Source organism: Thermobia domestica, chromosome 10, assembly GCF_964235325.1.
Source record: "Thermobia domestica chromosome 10, izTheDome1.hap1.1, whole genome shotgun sequence".
NCBI lineage: Eukaryota > Metazoa > Arthropoda > Insecta > Zygentoma > Lepismatidae > Thermobia > Thermobia domestica.
The window spans coordinates 228,284,698-228,297,854 of record NC_137463.1 but is presented as its reverse complement, the minus strand read 5'-3'; the positions used below and the strand labels follow the sequence as shown (position 1 = coordinate 228,297,854).

The following is a 13,157-nucleotide window of genomic DNA, read 5'->3' as shown; positions in this document are numbered from 1 at the left end:
AATTCTTGTTTTCGCTCTTCCCTCATTATATATTTAATTTCATAGAGCTATGTAGTTATACTATAGTTATTCGACGTAAGAATTATTAAAATTTCAATTTGGAGAAATTAATATCAACTGAATTTTCGTTGAAAGGATAAAAACACTCAAAGACCACGGAATTGAAACAAGGAATGTCACAAAACTTTTTTTTTTTTTTTAATGTCACTTATGATGATAGTAAGTTGACAGCAAATAATATGTCAATAAAATATGTGAATGCAGTTACACTATGTAGCCACTATGCAGTTCCATTATGCATGATAAATTTCGTCTTGATATTTGCGACGTTCTTCGCGCTCTCCTTTGGAATTGACTTATTAACGTAGTTTAATGATTAACAATATATTGATGATTTTGTGAACAGTTAAAGAGAGAGTGTCGTTGGACACACATTAACTTACAATGTCACTAGTTAGATGATACGATTGTTCGGACAGTGCCAGTACCACGCACTAAGAGCTTTCTTGTTCTTGCAAATAGAATACGCCTTCTATTACCAGGAATCGAAATAACTCCACGTACTTTGTTATGTAGAGGGACCTGCAATTATTTTGATAACTATCGAATAACAAAAGACGCGTTTTGTTTCTGATATTCTGTGTACCTTATTTACCAATTTACTGTCTTTGTTTTCATTTTCCTTTGGTGTTGTAAGCTGTATTTTGTTGTTGTTTCTTTCCTTCATTTACAGGTATCTACACCTTATTCTAAAAAGATTGATTATGGCTGTTTTGATTCAAAACTCTTCTAAGTTGAACTTCGGGTATTTTTGGAAACAGTAATCCAAAGATGCTAAATTCGAGACCTCAAGCCAACTTTTGAAATTGGGAGAAATTGTGGAGATGTCTTTTTTTCTTTTAAGTACAATAATAAATGATAAAATGTTATTGTAAAAAAAAAGTAACATTGATTGACATACTTAATGATGCGATGTTTCGAAACTATGTATATATATATGAGCACATGCTGGCTTTGTCATTTATGTTTCTATACGTAAAAGAGCATTTCCAGTGAAAGAAAAGACAGCGAAAACTTTCAATGAAAATATATGTCAAATTGGGCAGCATTCCAAAGCTCCTAAAAAACAACGAATGGTAGCGTTTATCCCATACTGATATACCAAATAGGTCACGAATGATGGATGACACGTCAAACTACAAATTCAATTTCTTTCGTTATGACGAAGTAAAGTCTGACCCTAGGTCATTTTTTTAGAAATAGGAGTTAGAGACATCTGCTATTACGTAACGTATGTACACTCATGTCCAAAATTATTGTCGCATGTCTATAAATATGTTGTTGTGGGAATATAACTTGATAACGAATTCACCCGGTATTTCTTATAATGTTAGTATGTGTATAGTAAACAAAGACAAATTTCATGTCAAAAGAGCAGTAAATAAGAACAATAAAACGAAAATAAAACTTTCTTGCCCATTTAGCAACATTTTGTTTTACTCATTCTAATTTTCGTATTTATAACTCTTTTCCTATGAAATTTACCACAAATATACATTTCCCGATCATACACATAGTACCAGTATTAAAAGTACCCTGCAAAATCACTATCAAATTATATTCTTATAAGAAGACAGTTATAGATATGCGACAATCATTTTGGACATGAGCGTACCACTGTTTGAGATGCTCGTGATAAATGAATGATCCCGGGAAGCAGGGGTTAACTGAAAAAATTCAAATGGAAAGGAATATCAAACTGGATGTCATTCGAAAATTCGTAAAAGAAACATAAATGTCAAAGCCAGTATGTGCTCACATATATACATATTTTCGAAATATTGTATTATTAAGTATTTCAATCAATGTTACTTTCTTCTACACTTAATAACATTTTAAATGTTTATTCTATGTCTATGGTGATAATAATTGCCACCGCTCTTTCAACCTTTCCGGAAGTGGGATCTAACATCAGAAATCCTATGACCTGTTCGAATTTCAAGTTTTTAGCTGAAGCGGTTTAGCCAGGGCGTTGATTCGTCAGTCAGTCAGGACTTCTTAAAGAGATTACAACTGGAAGTTATACTGGTAGATCTACTACGACTAGTTTCAGAATTGATTTTGCAAAGTTTGGAGGTCCACTATTCCTTCACAATCTGAAACGAAACTCACCAAATTATGTTCCCGATGTTATTTTTAGCTAATTTTTGTATATGTTATTGTTTTGGATGTATTATTGACCATCCATAAACAAAACAAAACAAAAAGCGACCGATGATTGGAAGGTAGATTTTAAGTGTTCCAAAATTGGAACATTGGCTTGTTACAGTATAGGGGGCCGCGGTGGCTCAGTGGTAGAGCGTTAACCTCTGGTGCTTGGGGTCCCGGGTTCGATCCCAGCCCCCGCCAAGTGAACTTTGTGGTGGACAAACACCGTATGCGTGGGTTTTCTCGGGGTTCTCCCGTTTCCTCCCACTTTCTTCATTCCACCATTCCATTCATCACTCATCATCACCGTCTCCTTTAGCCTAACCGGCATAACCGTGGGACGTAAAACTCAAAGATTTCATTTCATTTTTGTTACAGTATACGCCTTGTATATTACCTGGTACTTTGAAAACTTTTAGTTTATTGATCTGGAATATATTTTTATGTACTAATTCCTTATTAGTGTTACAAATATTGTTATAATTATTGTCAAATCTCCAACTTAAGTAATTCTATCAGTTATTAGAGCATTTTTATTCAAATGATATAATTTATTGTTTATGATACATAGGGTTACAACATAATAATATATACATTCCATTATACAGGGTTACAATAATCGATTATGTAGGTCTCATGCCAAAGTTACATACAAAATACACGTAAAACATTTGTGATAATACGTAAAGTATAATAGCATAAAACACAAATATTTCTCTTGTTGTGATCCGTAAACAAGTTCTCCAAACTTTACTCCACTTCCTCATGGTATAGCATGGTATAGAGGGAAGTATCCTTCATGTAGTGTCTTAGTGCACTCTTTGCAAAATTTAGTGCTGTTCCTCTTGCACCGTCCTGGAGTCCCCGTCATCAAATAATGATTGTCAGAAATCCTTACTTCTTTGGAACGGTCCTTTCTTGGTCTCCTGGCCTTGAGGGAACTTTTAGTTTCTGGTGAAAAGACATAATGTTATCTCTCTTCCAAACACCAGGTGTGTCATACTACTGGTATCGTTGTTATGTACACTCATGTCCAAAATTATTGTCGCATGTCTATAAATGTGTTATTGTAGGAATATAATTTGATAACGAATTCGCCCGGTATTTCTTATAATGTTAGTATGTGTATAATCGGTGAAGACATGTATGTGGCAAATTTCATGTCAAAAGAGCAGTAAATAAGAACAATAAAACGAAAATGAAACTTTCTTGTCCATTTAGCAACATTTTGTTTTACTCATTCTAATTTTCGTATTTATAATTCTTTTCCTATGAAATTTACAACAAATATACATTTCCCGATTATACACATAGTATCAGTATTAAAAGTACAATGGAAAATCATTATCAAATTATATTCTTACAAGAAGACAGTTACAGATATGCGACAATCATTTTGGACATGAGTGTACCTCTTTATGAAGTAAAAAGCTTGCAACCACGTCGATATGTAGAGCATTTGCGAACAAATTTTACCACTAATTTTTACTTCTCAAACGCGATCTGTGTGCAGCAAAAAGTCTATCTAACAAATACACACCTCCCATTCTCTCGTATTTTTTATAAGTACAAGCCTTAGATCATCGTTTCTATTTTTTCCTTTGGAACTTTGGAATTTCTTGAAATAGTACTAACTGGAGTGAGTATTGGTATTTTTTTTAATAGCCGTGACTCTCTCTCTCTCTCTCTCTCTCTATATATATATATATATATATATATATATATATATATAACGGGTCAATTGTGGTCGTCCAAACATTGCTAACAACTGGATCCTGCATCATGATAACGCACTATCTCATATTGCATTGTGTGTTGGGCAGTTGTTGTCGTCAAAGTCCATTGCAGTGCTACCACAACCTCCTTATTCACCGACATGGCCCGTATGATTTTGTTTATTCCCCAAAAAGAAATAGCTGTAACAAGGGCTTTCGCTGGTATACCAGAAGAGGAGATCCACTGATACTACCGACAATGGAAACGCCGATGGAGTAAATATGTGCAGGAACAAGGGAAGAATTACTTTGAATGTGATACCATTGTAGTCGGTTAAAAATGTAAGCCAAGCTTTTTTTACTAACCAATCTCATTATTTTCCAACCTCACATTCGTCATGTAAATAACTTTTGTAGAATATATTTGTTCCTTCTCGTTTACAGTAAAATTATAAATATTTTGTAACATGAGTTTTACTATTTGATAAACGTACATGTATTTAATTGGAATTTATGTTTCATTAATTTGATTTAATAAGTCAGTAAAGAAAAAAATCAGGAGTTTGTGGTAGCACTGCAATGGACTTTGACGACAACAACTGCCCAACACACAATGCAATATGAGATAGTGCGTTATCATGATGCAGGATCCAGTTGTTAGCAATGTTTGTACGACCACAATTGACCCGTTTTCGAAGTCTTTCGAAATTTTGTTTAATGTTGTTTTGCTGTCTGGCTTCGAGGTAACCACTCTTTGAGCACAATACCCATGAAGTCACAAACATTTCACCTATGACTTCGACATGCGCGCTTTTTTCTTTGGAGATTCTTTTGAACATTGCGAACTTTGACATTTCGTCTTAGAAACATACTGGAAAAACCAACATTCATCACCAGTGATGACTCTGTTCAGTAATTCTGTGCTCAATTCTACTTGTTCCAACAAATCAGCAGCCACAGTCCTCCTTGATCTTTCTGTTGCTGTGAGAGATTTTTGGGAACCATTTTGGCACAATTTTTTCTCATTCCCAGATTTTCAATCTCTATCAGGCGAACAGTTTCCCGATTAATGTTCAGTTCGTTCGCAATCATTTTCACGATTAATTTTCTTTCAATTCGCACATGTTCACTCGTCCTGGCTATGTTGTCGCCTGTTCTTGCTGCTGATGTTCGCACAATGCGGTGTTCATTCTTGACTTCGGCTCTGTCTTCGGAAAGCATTTTGAGCCAATGCAATACTTGTGCCCTTAATGAAACCTCGTTTCCAAAAGCTTGCTGAAGCTTCCCGGACGATACCTCGGCATTCTCACCGAGTTTCAGACCGAACCGTGCGGAATATTTCGTGATACCGTTGTTATGAGGAGGAGCAAACACACGACTTTACTCTTCAAGTTTCTATTCCTGATTGAAACATTCTGGTGCGTAGCAAAGACCAAAGTCACACATTACCTGCGGTAGCAGGCAGCAGGGTTGCCGCCATAGGCAGGGAAAAAATCAGTCTCATTACTTTATTTTCCAACCTCGTATATTAGGGATAGATTTATTCTGTATTTCTAAATATGGTAAAATTGCTCTAGATGTGTTTTAATTTTAATGTAAAGGTGTTGATAAATGTTATAGCGTACACCAATTATGCCCAAATGGCGGCTCGCGGGTATGTTTTATTGGGTCTGCGAATAAAAATTTAAAAAATATTTTATAACTTATGCATAACAAGATGAATGTTGCTGGCCATCAAGGGCACCGATGTTGCCCCCCAATGCTCATGCGGGCCCCCGTGTATCTTATTGTTATATATATATATATATATATATATATATATATATATATATATATATATATATCGTTATGCATATTGTTACATGTATTTTTTTTATGAATGCCCCCTAAAGTCACAAGAAATCGGCGCCCTTGCTGGCCATCATAATATTCGTAGTTCAGGACCAAATTGACCTAGACATATGAACAGGAGCATATTTGAGGAAGACAGGGGGCAATTGCCTCCTTGAGTTTGAGTAATATATTTTGATCGATTGTATACTAATATAGTAATAAGAAACGTGAAACTCGTATGTCTGTGAAGGACCTTGTACATCCCCACCTCCAAGCAAAATCTGAAATCTGAAATATGAGACAAGAAACAAGAAACACAAGATAGAACAAATATTCAGAAAATGTATGACGTATTCACATTCAGTGAACACATGCTATTGCCATAAGTTCAGGATCTGGTATATACTTGTATAACTATCTTTTTCAAAAGTGTTTTATCCGTAAACATTTTTAAATATCCTTATGTATTATATTTCGCAGATGTTGTACATGAAACTGGTCTCCCAAGGATATGTGCCTGTAATTCCTGGCTCAACGACTTTGTTGTACTGCTTCTCCATTGCCTGTCTGTTTCACACAATGATCCTTCGCCCCTCTATTTGTCCGGAACTTATAACGACTATTATCAGCGTAGGTAGTGGCGGAAGGTAAGTACCATAGAATTTAAGACTGTTTCCTTTGAAGAAATGCACTGAGTAATTATCGTAAACTAGAGTAGTAATCATGTCATAACGAAGAAGAACCAATAAAGATACTGCACAATCAAGTGCTGTCCATTCCTAATAACAAGGATGTTTCCTACTGTTATTACTGTCTGCGATAGCTCATAGTAAGCAAAAAGTCTTAGGACATCATATAACAGTAAAAACGAATGATAGACAGTAATCGAAGTGGAGAAGGAAACGTCGCTGACCATACTGCGTAGCCGTCTGCCATCTTGGAATCCCCCTCATTTTGAATCCAACTTCAACATGTCAAGTGTAAAAGAGAGGTTGTGAGTAGAAGTATCTGTAAACGTCTCCATTTTTGACCTTGAAAGTACTTATACTCTAGGTACATACTGTCGTTGAAGTAATGAATATTGTAATGACTCTAAGTACTCTCATTGAAGTACAAAGGTTCAATTGTAATTGAATTATTACTGCTTTTTTACCGGTACTTTAGGAACAATTACTGACATGTAATTATGCTGTACCGGACTGTAGTCTCATTACTTCAGTGTTGCTTTTTTTTTTGCGTACGTAACACTGAACGTATTTAGTTTTCGTACTAACAGTTTAATTACTGTGTTACTTTTTGTATGTATGTATATAAAGTAACATTTTGCGTATGTAATTTCATTGTTGGACTGTCATTAAAGTCGGCGAGTACACATTAGGTATCCTATTGCACTGGTAATATTGTACGGATAATGATTAGTTACCCTTTTCCGGATGTACCGCGAGGTAAACTTTCTTATTTGAGCACCATTTCCAAGGTTAAACCTGCTTATTTTAATTGCTTTTTACTCTTTTATATTTATATATGAAATTGATTTGTATACACGAAATATTAATGATTCTTTTTGCGTAATTGTTTGGTAGAAATTATCGTATTTTGTATGATCTTTACGTAAATCCACAATTATTTAGCGTGATGTTGACCTCTTTTATGACAAATATAGTATTTATGATGAATTATTCCTACTTTATATACATATTTAGCATATGATTTTAAAATGCATATATAGGTTTGAGTATTATGAGGTTGAAATAAATAAAAAAATTTTACAAGGTACGTTTTTTATTGAAATTATATTGTTAGAAAGTAAAAAGGGGTTACATATATAGTTATTCATACAGTGACTCTTACCTAGAACAATATACGTTTATTAAATACATATAACTAATTAATATTGTACAATACCATTATGAGTACAATGTAAGGTACATACATTCGGTAATCAAGATAATATTTATATACATAAAATATTGTTGTACAGTTGAGTAATAATTGATATGATACAATCACATTATTTTAATACATATCAATGTTCAGGTAATTAATAATGTACTATACACAAAATACTATTGAGTTGAATCAACAGGTATGATTTTCACAAACGTTTACCTTTTTTCACAAGTGTCTAAAATTATATTTTCAATGATTTTAGATTAAAATTAACATACATGCATGCATTATGACTCACTGAGCAAGACTTTAACTTTGGTATCCATAGGGTAATGTTCTATAGTCTGTTTTACTGTGGGGATTTAATCGGCGTCTCTTGTTGTTTACTACTCTATGCATTTTAGTTTCAGGTCTTGTAACTATAGTAAATCCAGGCTTACGAGTAATCTTACGTGGATTTAACAATGTTTTACTTTCAATTTTTTCCTTTACTAAATTATAATAATGGTCAAAGGTAATTACTTGACGTGCCCTAGAATCTGAAGTAATTCCTCTAATTTTATGCACGTAATCGAACTCTCCAGTGTGATTGTTTTTCATTCTGTATGCATAATTCTTCGCTCCACACCCTATAAAGACATCTATTTCCCATCCTTCTGGAACCTCGTTTGTTAATTCTCCTAAGTAAGACCCTATTGCAAGCTTAGATTTTTCATGTCGTGGTTGAACAAATATAATACTATCTGTGTCACAGTACAGTACGTGGTCTTGTCCAACAGTAGTCAGAAGGTCGTGAAGTTTAAGCCTTGCCCATGATGTTATGAATGCTGCAAGCACAACATTGGAAAATTTGTTCGGTTTGTTTTCATTTTCTCTGTCTTTATACGTTACAATTAAATGTTTCTCTCCTATAGGTATTACAGATTGCACCTCATATTGTGGTGCATATAGATACGACATAAATTTTTCGGGAGTATCGACGATTACAGATTGTGAAAGATCTGTTCTTTGTCCCCATTTCCCGTACAGAGAATTCAAAAATATTTTTGAAATATATCTTAATCCGGGATTATACTCTATGTTTTCATAATTTAACTGTATCCCCTCATTTCTGAAGTATTTTTCAATATACTTTGTAGTAACCCTATTTTAGTTACTCCATGTATGTATATTTATTTACTTGTGACATTCATTTTAACTTTTAGTTGCAGGTAAATATGATGCAAAAATAACAGTAAGTTTATATACTTATATTAATCCTTAAATAAGGACATTTCAGCATTCTTTGTTGGTTCTAGTTATTTAGCTTTCGTTGTCTTCTTCTTCTACTTGGTAATGGAGAATTGGCGCACTTTATTCTGTGCACTGATGGGAAGAAAATGAACACAAAAGGAATTTGTTCAATATTGCCAGATCTACTGATTTTGCAGGAGATCTCCTGCTTATTCTACGTTCTACTGATCTACTGCGAAAGAAAACGAAAAGTGAACAATCTCCTGTTTTTTCCTTACTTCGAGAAGTTGAAGATTATTAATATTGAATTTTCAAGGTTTCCTCACATAAAAAGATGAAATTTCTCTGTTATAATACACAACGCTCTGTAGAGCATATAGTTATAGAGCTTTACTGTATATATAAATGCAAAGAATACAACTCTACGTCATCTTCTATACGATTCGTCTATATTCTGACTTTCTGTAAGATTTACAAGTAAGTGTTGTTTAGATTGGGACTTGGGTTGGAAGAGTGGCTTAGATCATTTCTCCACGATCGTCAGCAAGAAATCGTCTTACGCCACGATCACGTCTGACTGTACCATATAGCTACATTATCGTTACGTGCATGAAAAGACATTTTCCCACTCCACTTTGCTGTTTCACTATGTTTTACTTCACACACGTGTGTATCAAATAATATTAATATAAATCGGGACTTTCCCTTTTATTTGCTCAACGTAGTTCATCGGAAATGAATTCTGGACTGGTTGTTTTGACTACTGCCCCCTTAAGAATGGCAAATTTTATTACCCCCCCGGATTTACATTCAAACGTCACCACTGTATATGTCTACTGCTTTTTCCTGTTTTTTTATCTTCGAATCTCCTGCTTTTCCAACTGATTGATCTGGCAACACTGAATTTGTTATTCAACTGCAATTTTTAATTTTGATTATCAAAGTTTCTTGTGAGTGATAATTATAGAATTGTTATATACAGTTTGTTTTTGAGCTGTAGTTATGGTGAAAGAATTGCGAAGTTGAAATTCTTGCGACATATTATAAAAATATTCCGTTGACATATTTCGCAACTTGGTCACGTGTGCATTATGTATCTTGGATAAAGGAAGAATATTATTACTCATTGAGAAAAGTAACATTTATAATTTGTACGAATTACTGTAGTACAAAGTATTGCTAGTACTGCATAAATTGAAGTAGTTTGATTCTCGAATGGGATCATTCCAGAACCAGTTTATACAAGCTGCAGTGTAAGTTCGATGAACAAAGGAGATTGTTGGTGAACAGTTTGATTTTGAGTTAATTCCTGAAGCTGAAAAGGTGGAATAACGTAAAGTAATACTGGTTATCTCCAGAATAACTTGACACATGGAATAATACAAATTTTCATCCCTTGAACAGAATTCGTAGTGGTATTATCTACAACTTGTTAATGGTGAATTCCGGCACAGATGAAGTATAGTGGAGCATGTTATGTATAAGAGGACTAAATGCAGATTATCTTCGTATCATACAGGTTTGCTAGTGCATGCTTAACTGTCAACTTTGAGATAGTGAAACAGTTACTACTTTTGGTATCTCCCATTCAATATATTAGTTAATAATGAAGCTATCTGTTGATTGGAATATCGAAGTCCTTTCTAATTAAACAAACAAAACATACGAAGTAAAGAGTGTCGTAGTGCTATAAAAGGGAACTTTTCCTAGCCAACTATTTGAATAGTTTAGTAATTACCTTTTGATTATATTCATTGGTCATATTTAGTCATGTTAGCGTATTCCTTTCTTTTCCTTCATAATTTCTGAATACTTATGTACAGGAACGATAATCTTTGCATGTATATGGTTATTTTAGTTTTATTATGTAAACGGGATGTTTCGGGAGTAGCTCAACAGAATTCTCGCTGCTCGTTTTAAGAATTTGAACTGTACAAAGCATTTACAATCTCTTTTAACTAGCAACATTTTATTTTGTCATTATTTTATTTGGTGAAGTGATATAGTACTGGTAATTATTTCGTTGTTGATCTTAACAAGAAGGAAAGAAAGAAGATTAATATTATCAGTATTCAACATTTGAAGCTTGTAATCTTGGTATTATTGTGAATGTGTGTATTTTTTTTATCAAAGCAAAGACAGTTACGACAGGTAAATATGAAAGCAATTGTAAAAGAAAATCATATGTTGCTTTTTGTGAACGACATTCGTAATTCTAGACTGAGAAGTATTTCATGTAACTCTGCGTAATCTCAAAGAAGGTGAGTGAATATAGTATTCTAAAAATATCAAACGTGAATTTATGTATGATCATATCTATGTCTTGATATACAGTAATTACTTCAGACTAATAAACAGTTCAAATAAGAAATTTATTTCTATGATATCAAATATTTCTTGCTGTACTCCGTTCAAGGAATTTCGTACTCGGCTAAACGAGCTTGTACTATTGTCTTCTGATTATCTGTAGATAACATAGATACGTAGAAAGAGTAGGAGCTACAGATTTAATGGCGACCCAGCCAGCAGGATTTTGTCTTGTATGGTATTAATTGATCGGAAGTAAAAAGAAAAGAGAGATCGAATGTGTACATTGCGGTTCAAATCCGTAAGGTGAGCGTGAGAAAGTTGAGCTATTCACTGTTTTGAGTAATTTTATTTGGGAGTAAATTCCATATTTCATTAGTTCAGCATAACTTTTAGTTTGGCTTTAAAAAAAATGTCAGACATAGAAGAAACCGTTGACCTAGTAGATAGTAAATTCTCATGTTGTGATAAATCTACAGGTAGAGCTGTAGAGTGTAGTAAGTGTAAATTTTGGAGGCACTTAAAATGTGAAGGGTTAGCAGCAAGTGCTTATGCTACGCTAACCGAACCTTCTGTTGTTTTTGTGTGTAAGGAATGTCGTCAGGCGTCAGTGTCTTCAGTGATTAAAGATACTGGAAGCGAAACTACTAATATAATGTTGATCCTAGAGAAATTAGCTAGTTTTGAGAATACTATGCAAGGTAATTTAGATAGTTTGAATCAAAATATGAATCAAAGATTTAATGAGGTTACTAAAGAAAGTGCTGAACTTAAGGATCAGGTTAAACAGGTTGTTGGAACAACTAAACAGGCATTAAGTGAAATAATATCAAAAGTTGATTCACTTGAGAATAAAACTGATGAGATGAATGTTAGTTTAAGAGAAGAAATAAATAATGTAGAGACTGATGTAGAACAAAGAATGTCAGGGTTGAATGATCGATTCGTGGAGATCGAGAATGAAATTCACTTGTGTAGGAGTAGAGAGAATTCTCTTGTAAGTGAAGTTGAGTCAATTCGTTCCGAATTAAGTTCAGTCGTAGAAAGCATTCGGGAACAGAATTCGGTAGTTAAGGAAACTAATAAAAGAGAAATTTTAGTCAATTCTTCGGCTAATACTTACCTAGGAACCGTACCGGTGACAGTTAGCTGTTGTTCTGTAGTTACTAGTAGCGTGGTTAATACTATAGCTGGAACATCGGTTTCCAATCAATCAATATCTTTCACATTTCCCAGTAATTTGTCTCATAATTCAAACTTTTCGGTCAATAAGACTAGTAATACAGGTCTTACGTTCACTAGCACAAGCAAACCTATTGTTAGTTTTGATGATGCCGTTCACAGTGAGTTTTTGCCTGCATGTAAGCACTCATCACCTATTTCTATGAATAATTTAATTAATGGACAGCCGCAATTCCAAAATTCGATCAAACCACTTGAAATGGTAGAAACAGAAAGTCCTTTGGGGCAAAATCACAATTTCAGCCACACAAATGTTGGTAAAGCATTGAAGCTTTCTGATTTACCTAATTTTCCTGAATTTACAGGTCAAATTCTAAACTATAGTGCCAAAAAGTTCTTGAAAGAAATAGAACAAGATTTTGAAATAGCAAGGATAAATGAAACAGATAAGCTAATAATTGTTGAAAAGAGGCTTCGTGAGTCTGCTTTAGCTTGGTTTAATAGCGTGAAATTGCAGATACAAAACTACCAAGATTTTCGCATCCTGTTTCTCAAGCAGTATACCAATCCTCGAATCATTAGAGCTCAGTTGAAGCAGTTACAGTCTTTGAGATACAATAGTACGGAATACTCATCCATAGCAGACTTTGTGTGGTCGTTATATTACCAATATTCCAACTTAATAGAAAACCCGGACGAGGAAGAAGTTGTAAATCTTTGTTTAGACGCTATTCCATCCTCGTATGCTAAATATCTAAGATTACTACATTGTCGTACAGTAGGAAAATT

The 13,157-nt window shown here is 34.0% G+C and overlaps 1 protein-coding gene across 1 annotated transcript in view; it reads left to right on the top strand.

The window, feature by feature from the left end:
• The window catches only part of LOC145661824 (transmembrane protein 135-like), a 101,109-nt gene that overhangs the window by 29,068 nt on the left and 58,884 nt on the right, over positions 1-13,157 (top strand). Inside the window, exon 7 of the mRNA XM_081727162.1 lies at positions 6,237-6,403. Within this exon, the coding sequence (XP_081583288.1) occupies positions 6,237-6,403 (167 nt within the window). The remainder of the gene's footprint in view (positions 1-6,236; positions 6,404-13,157) is intronic.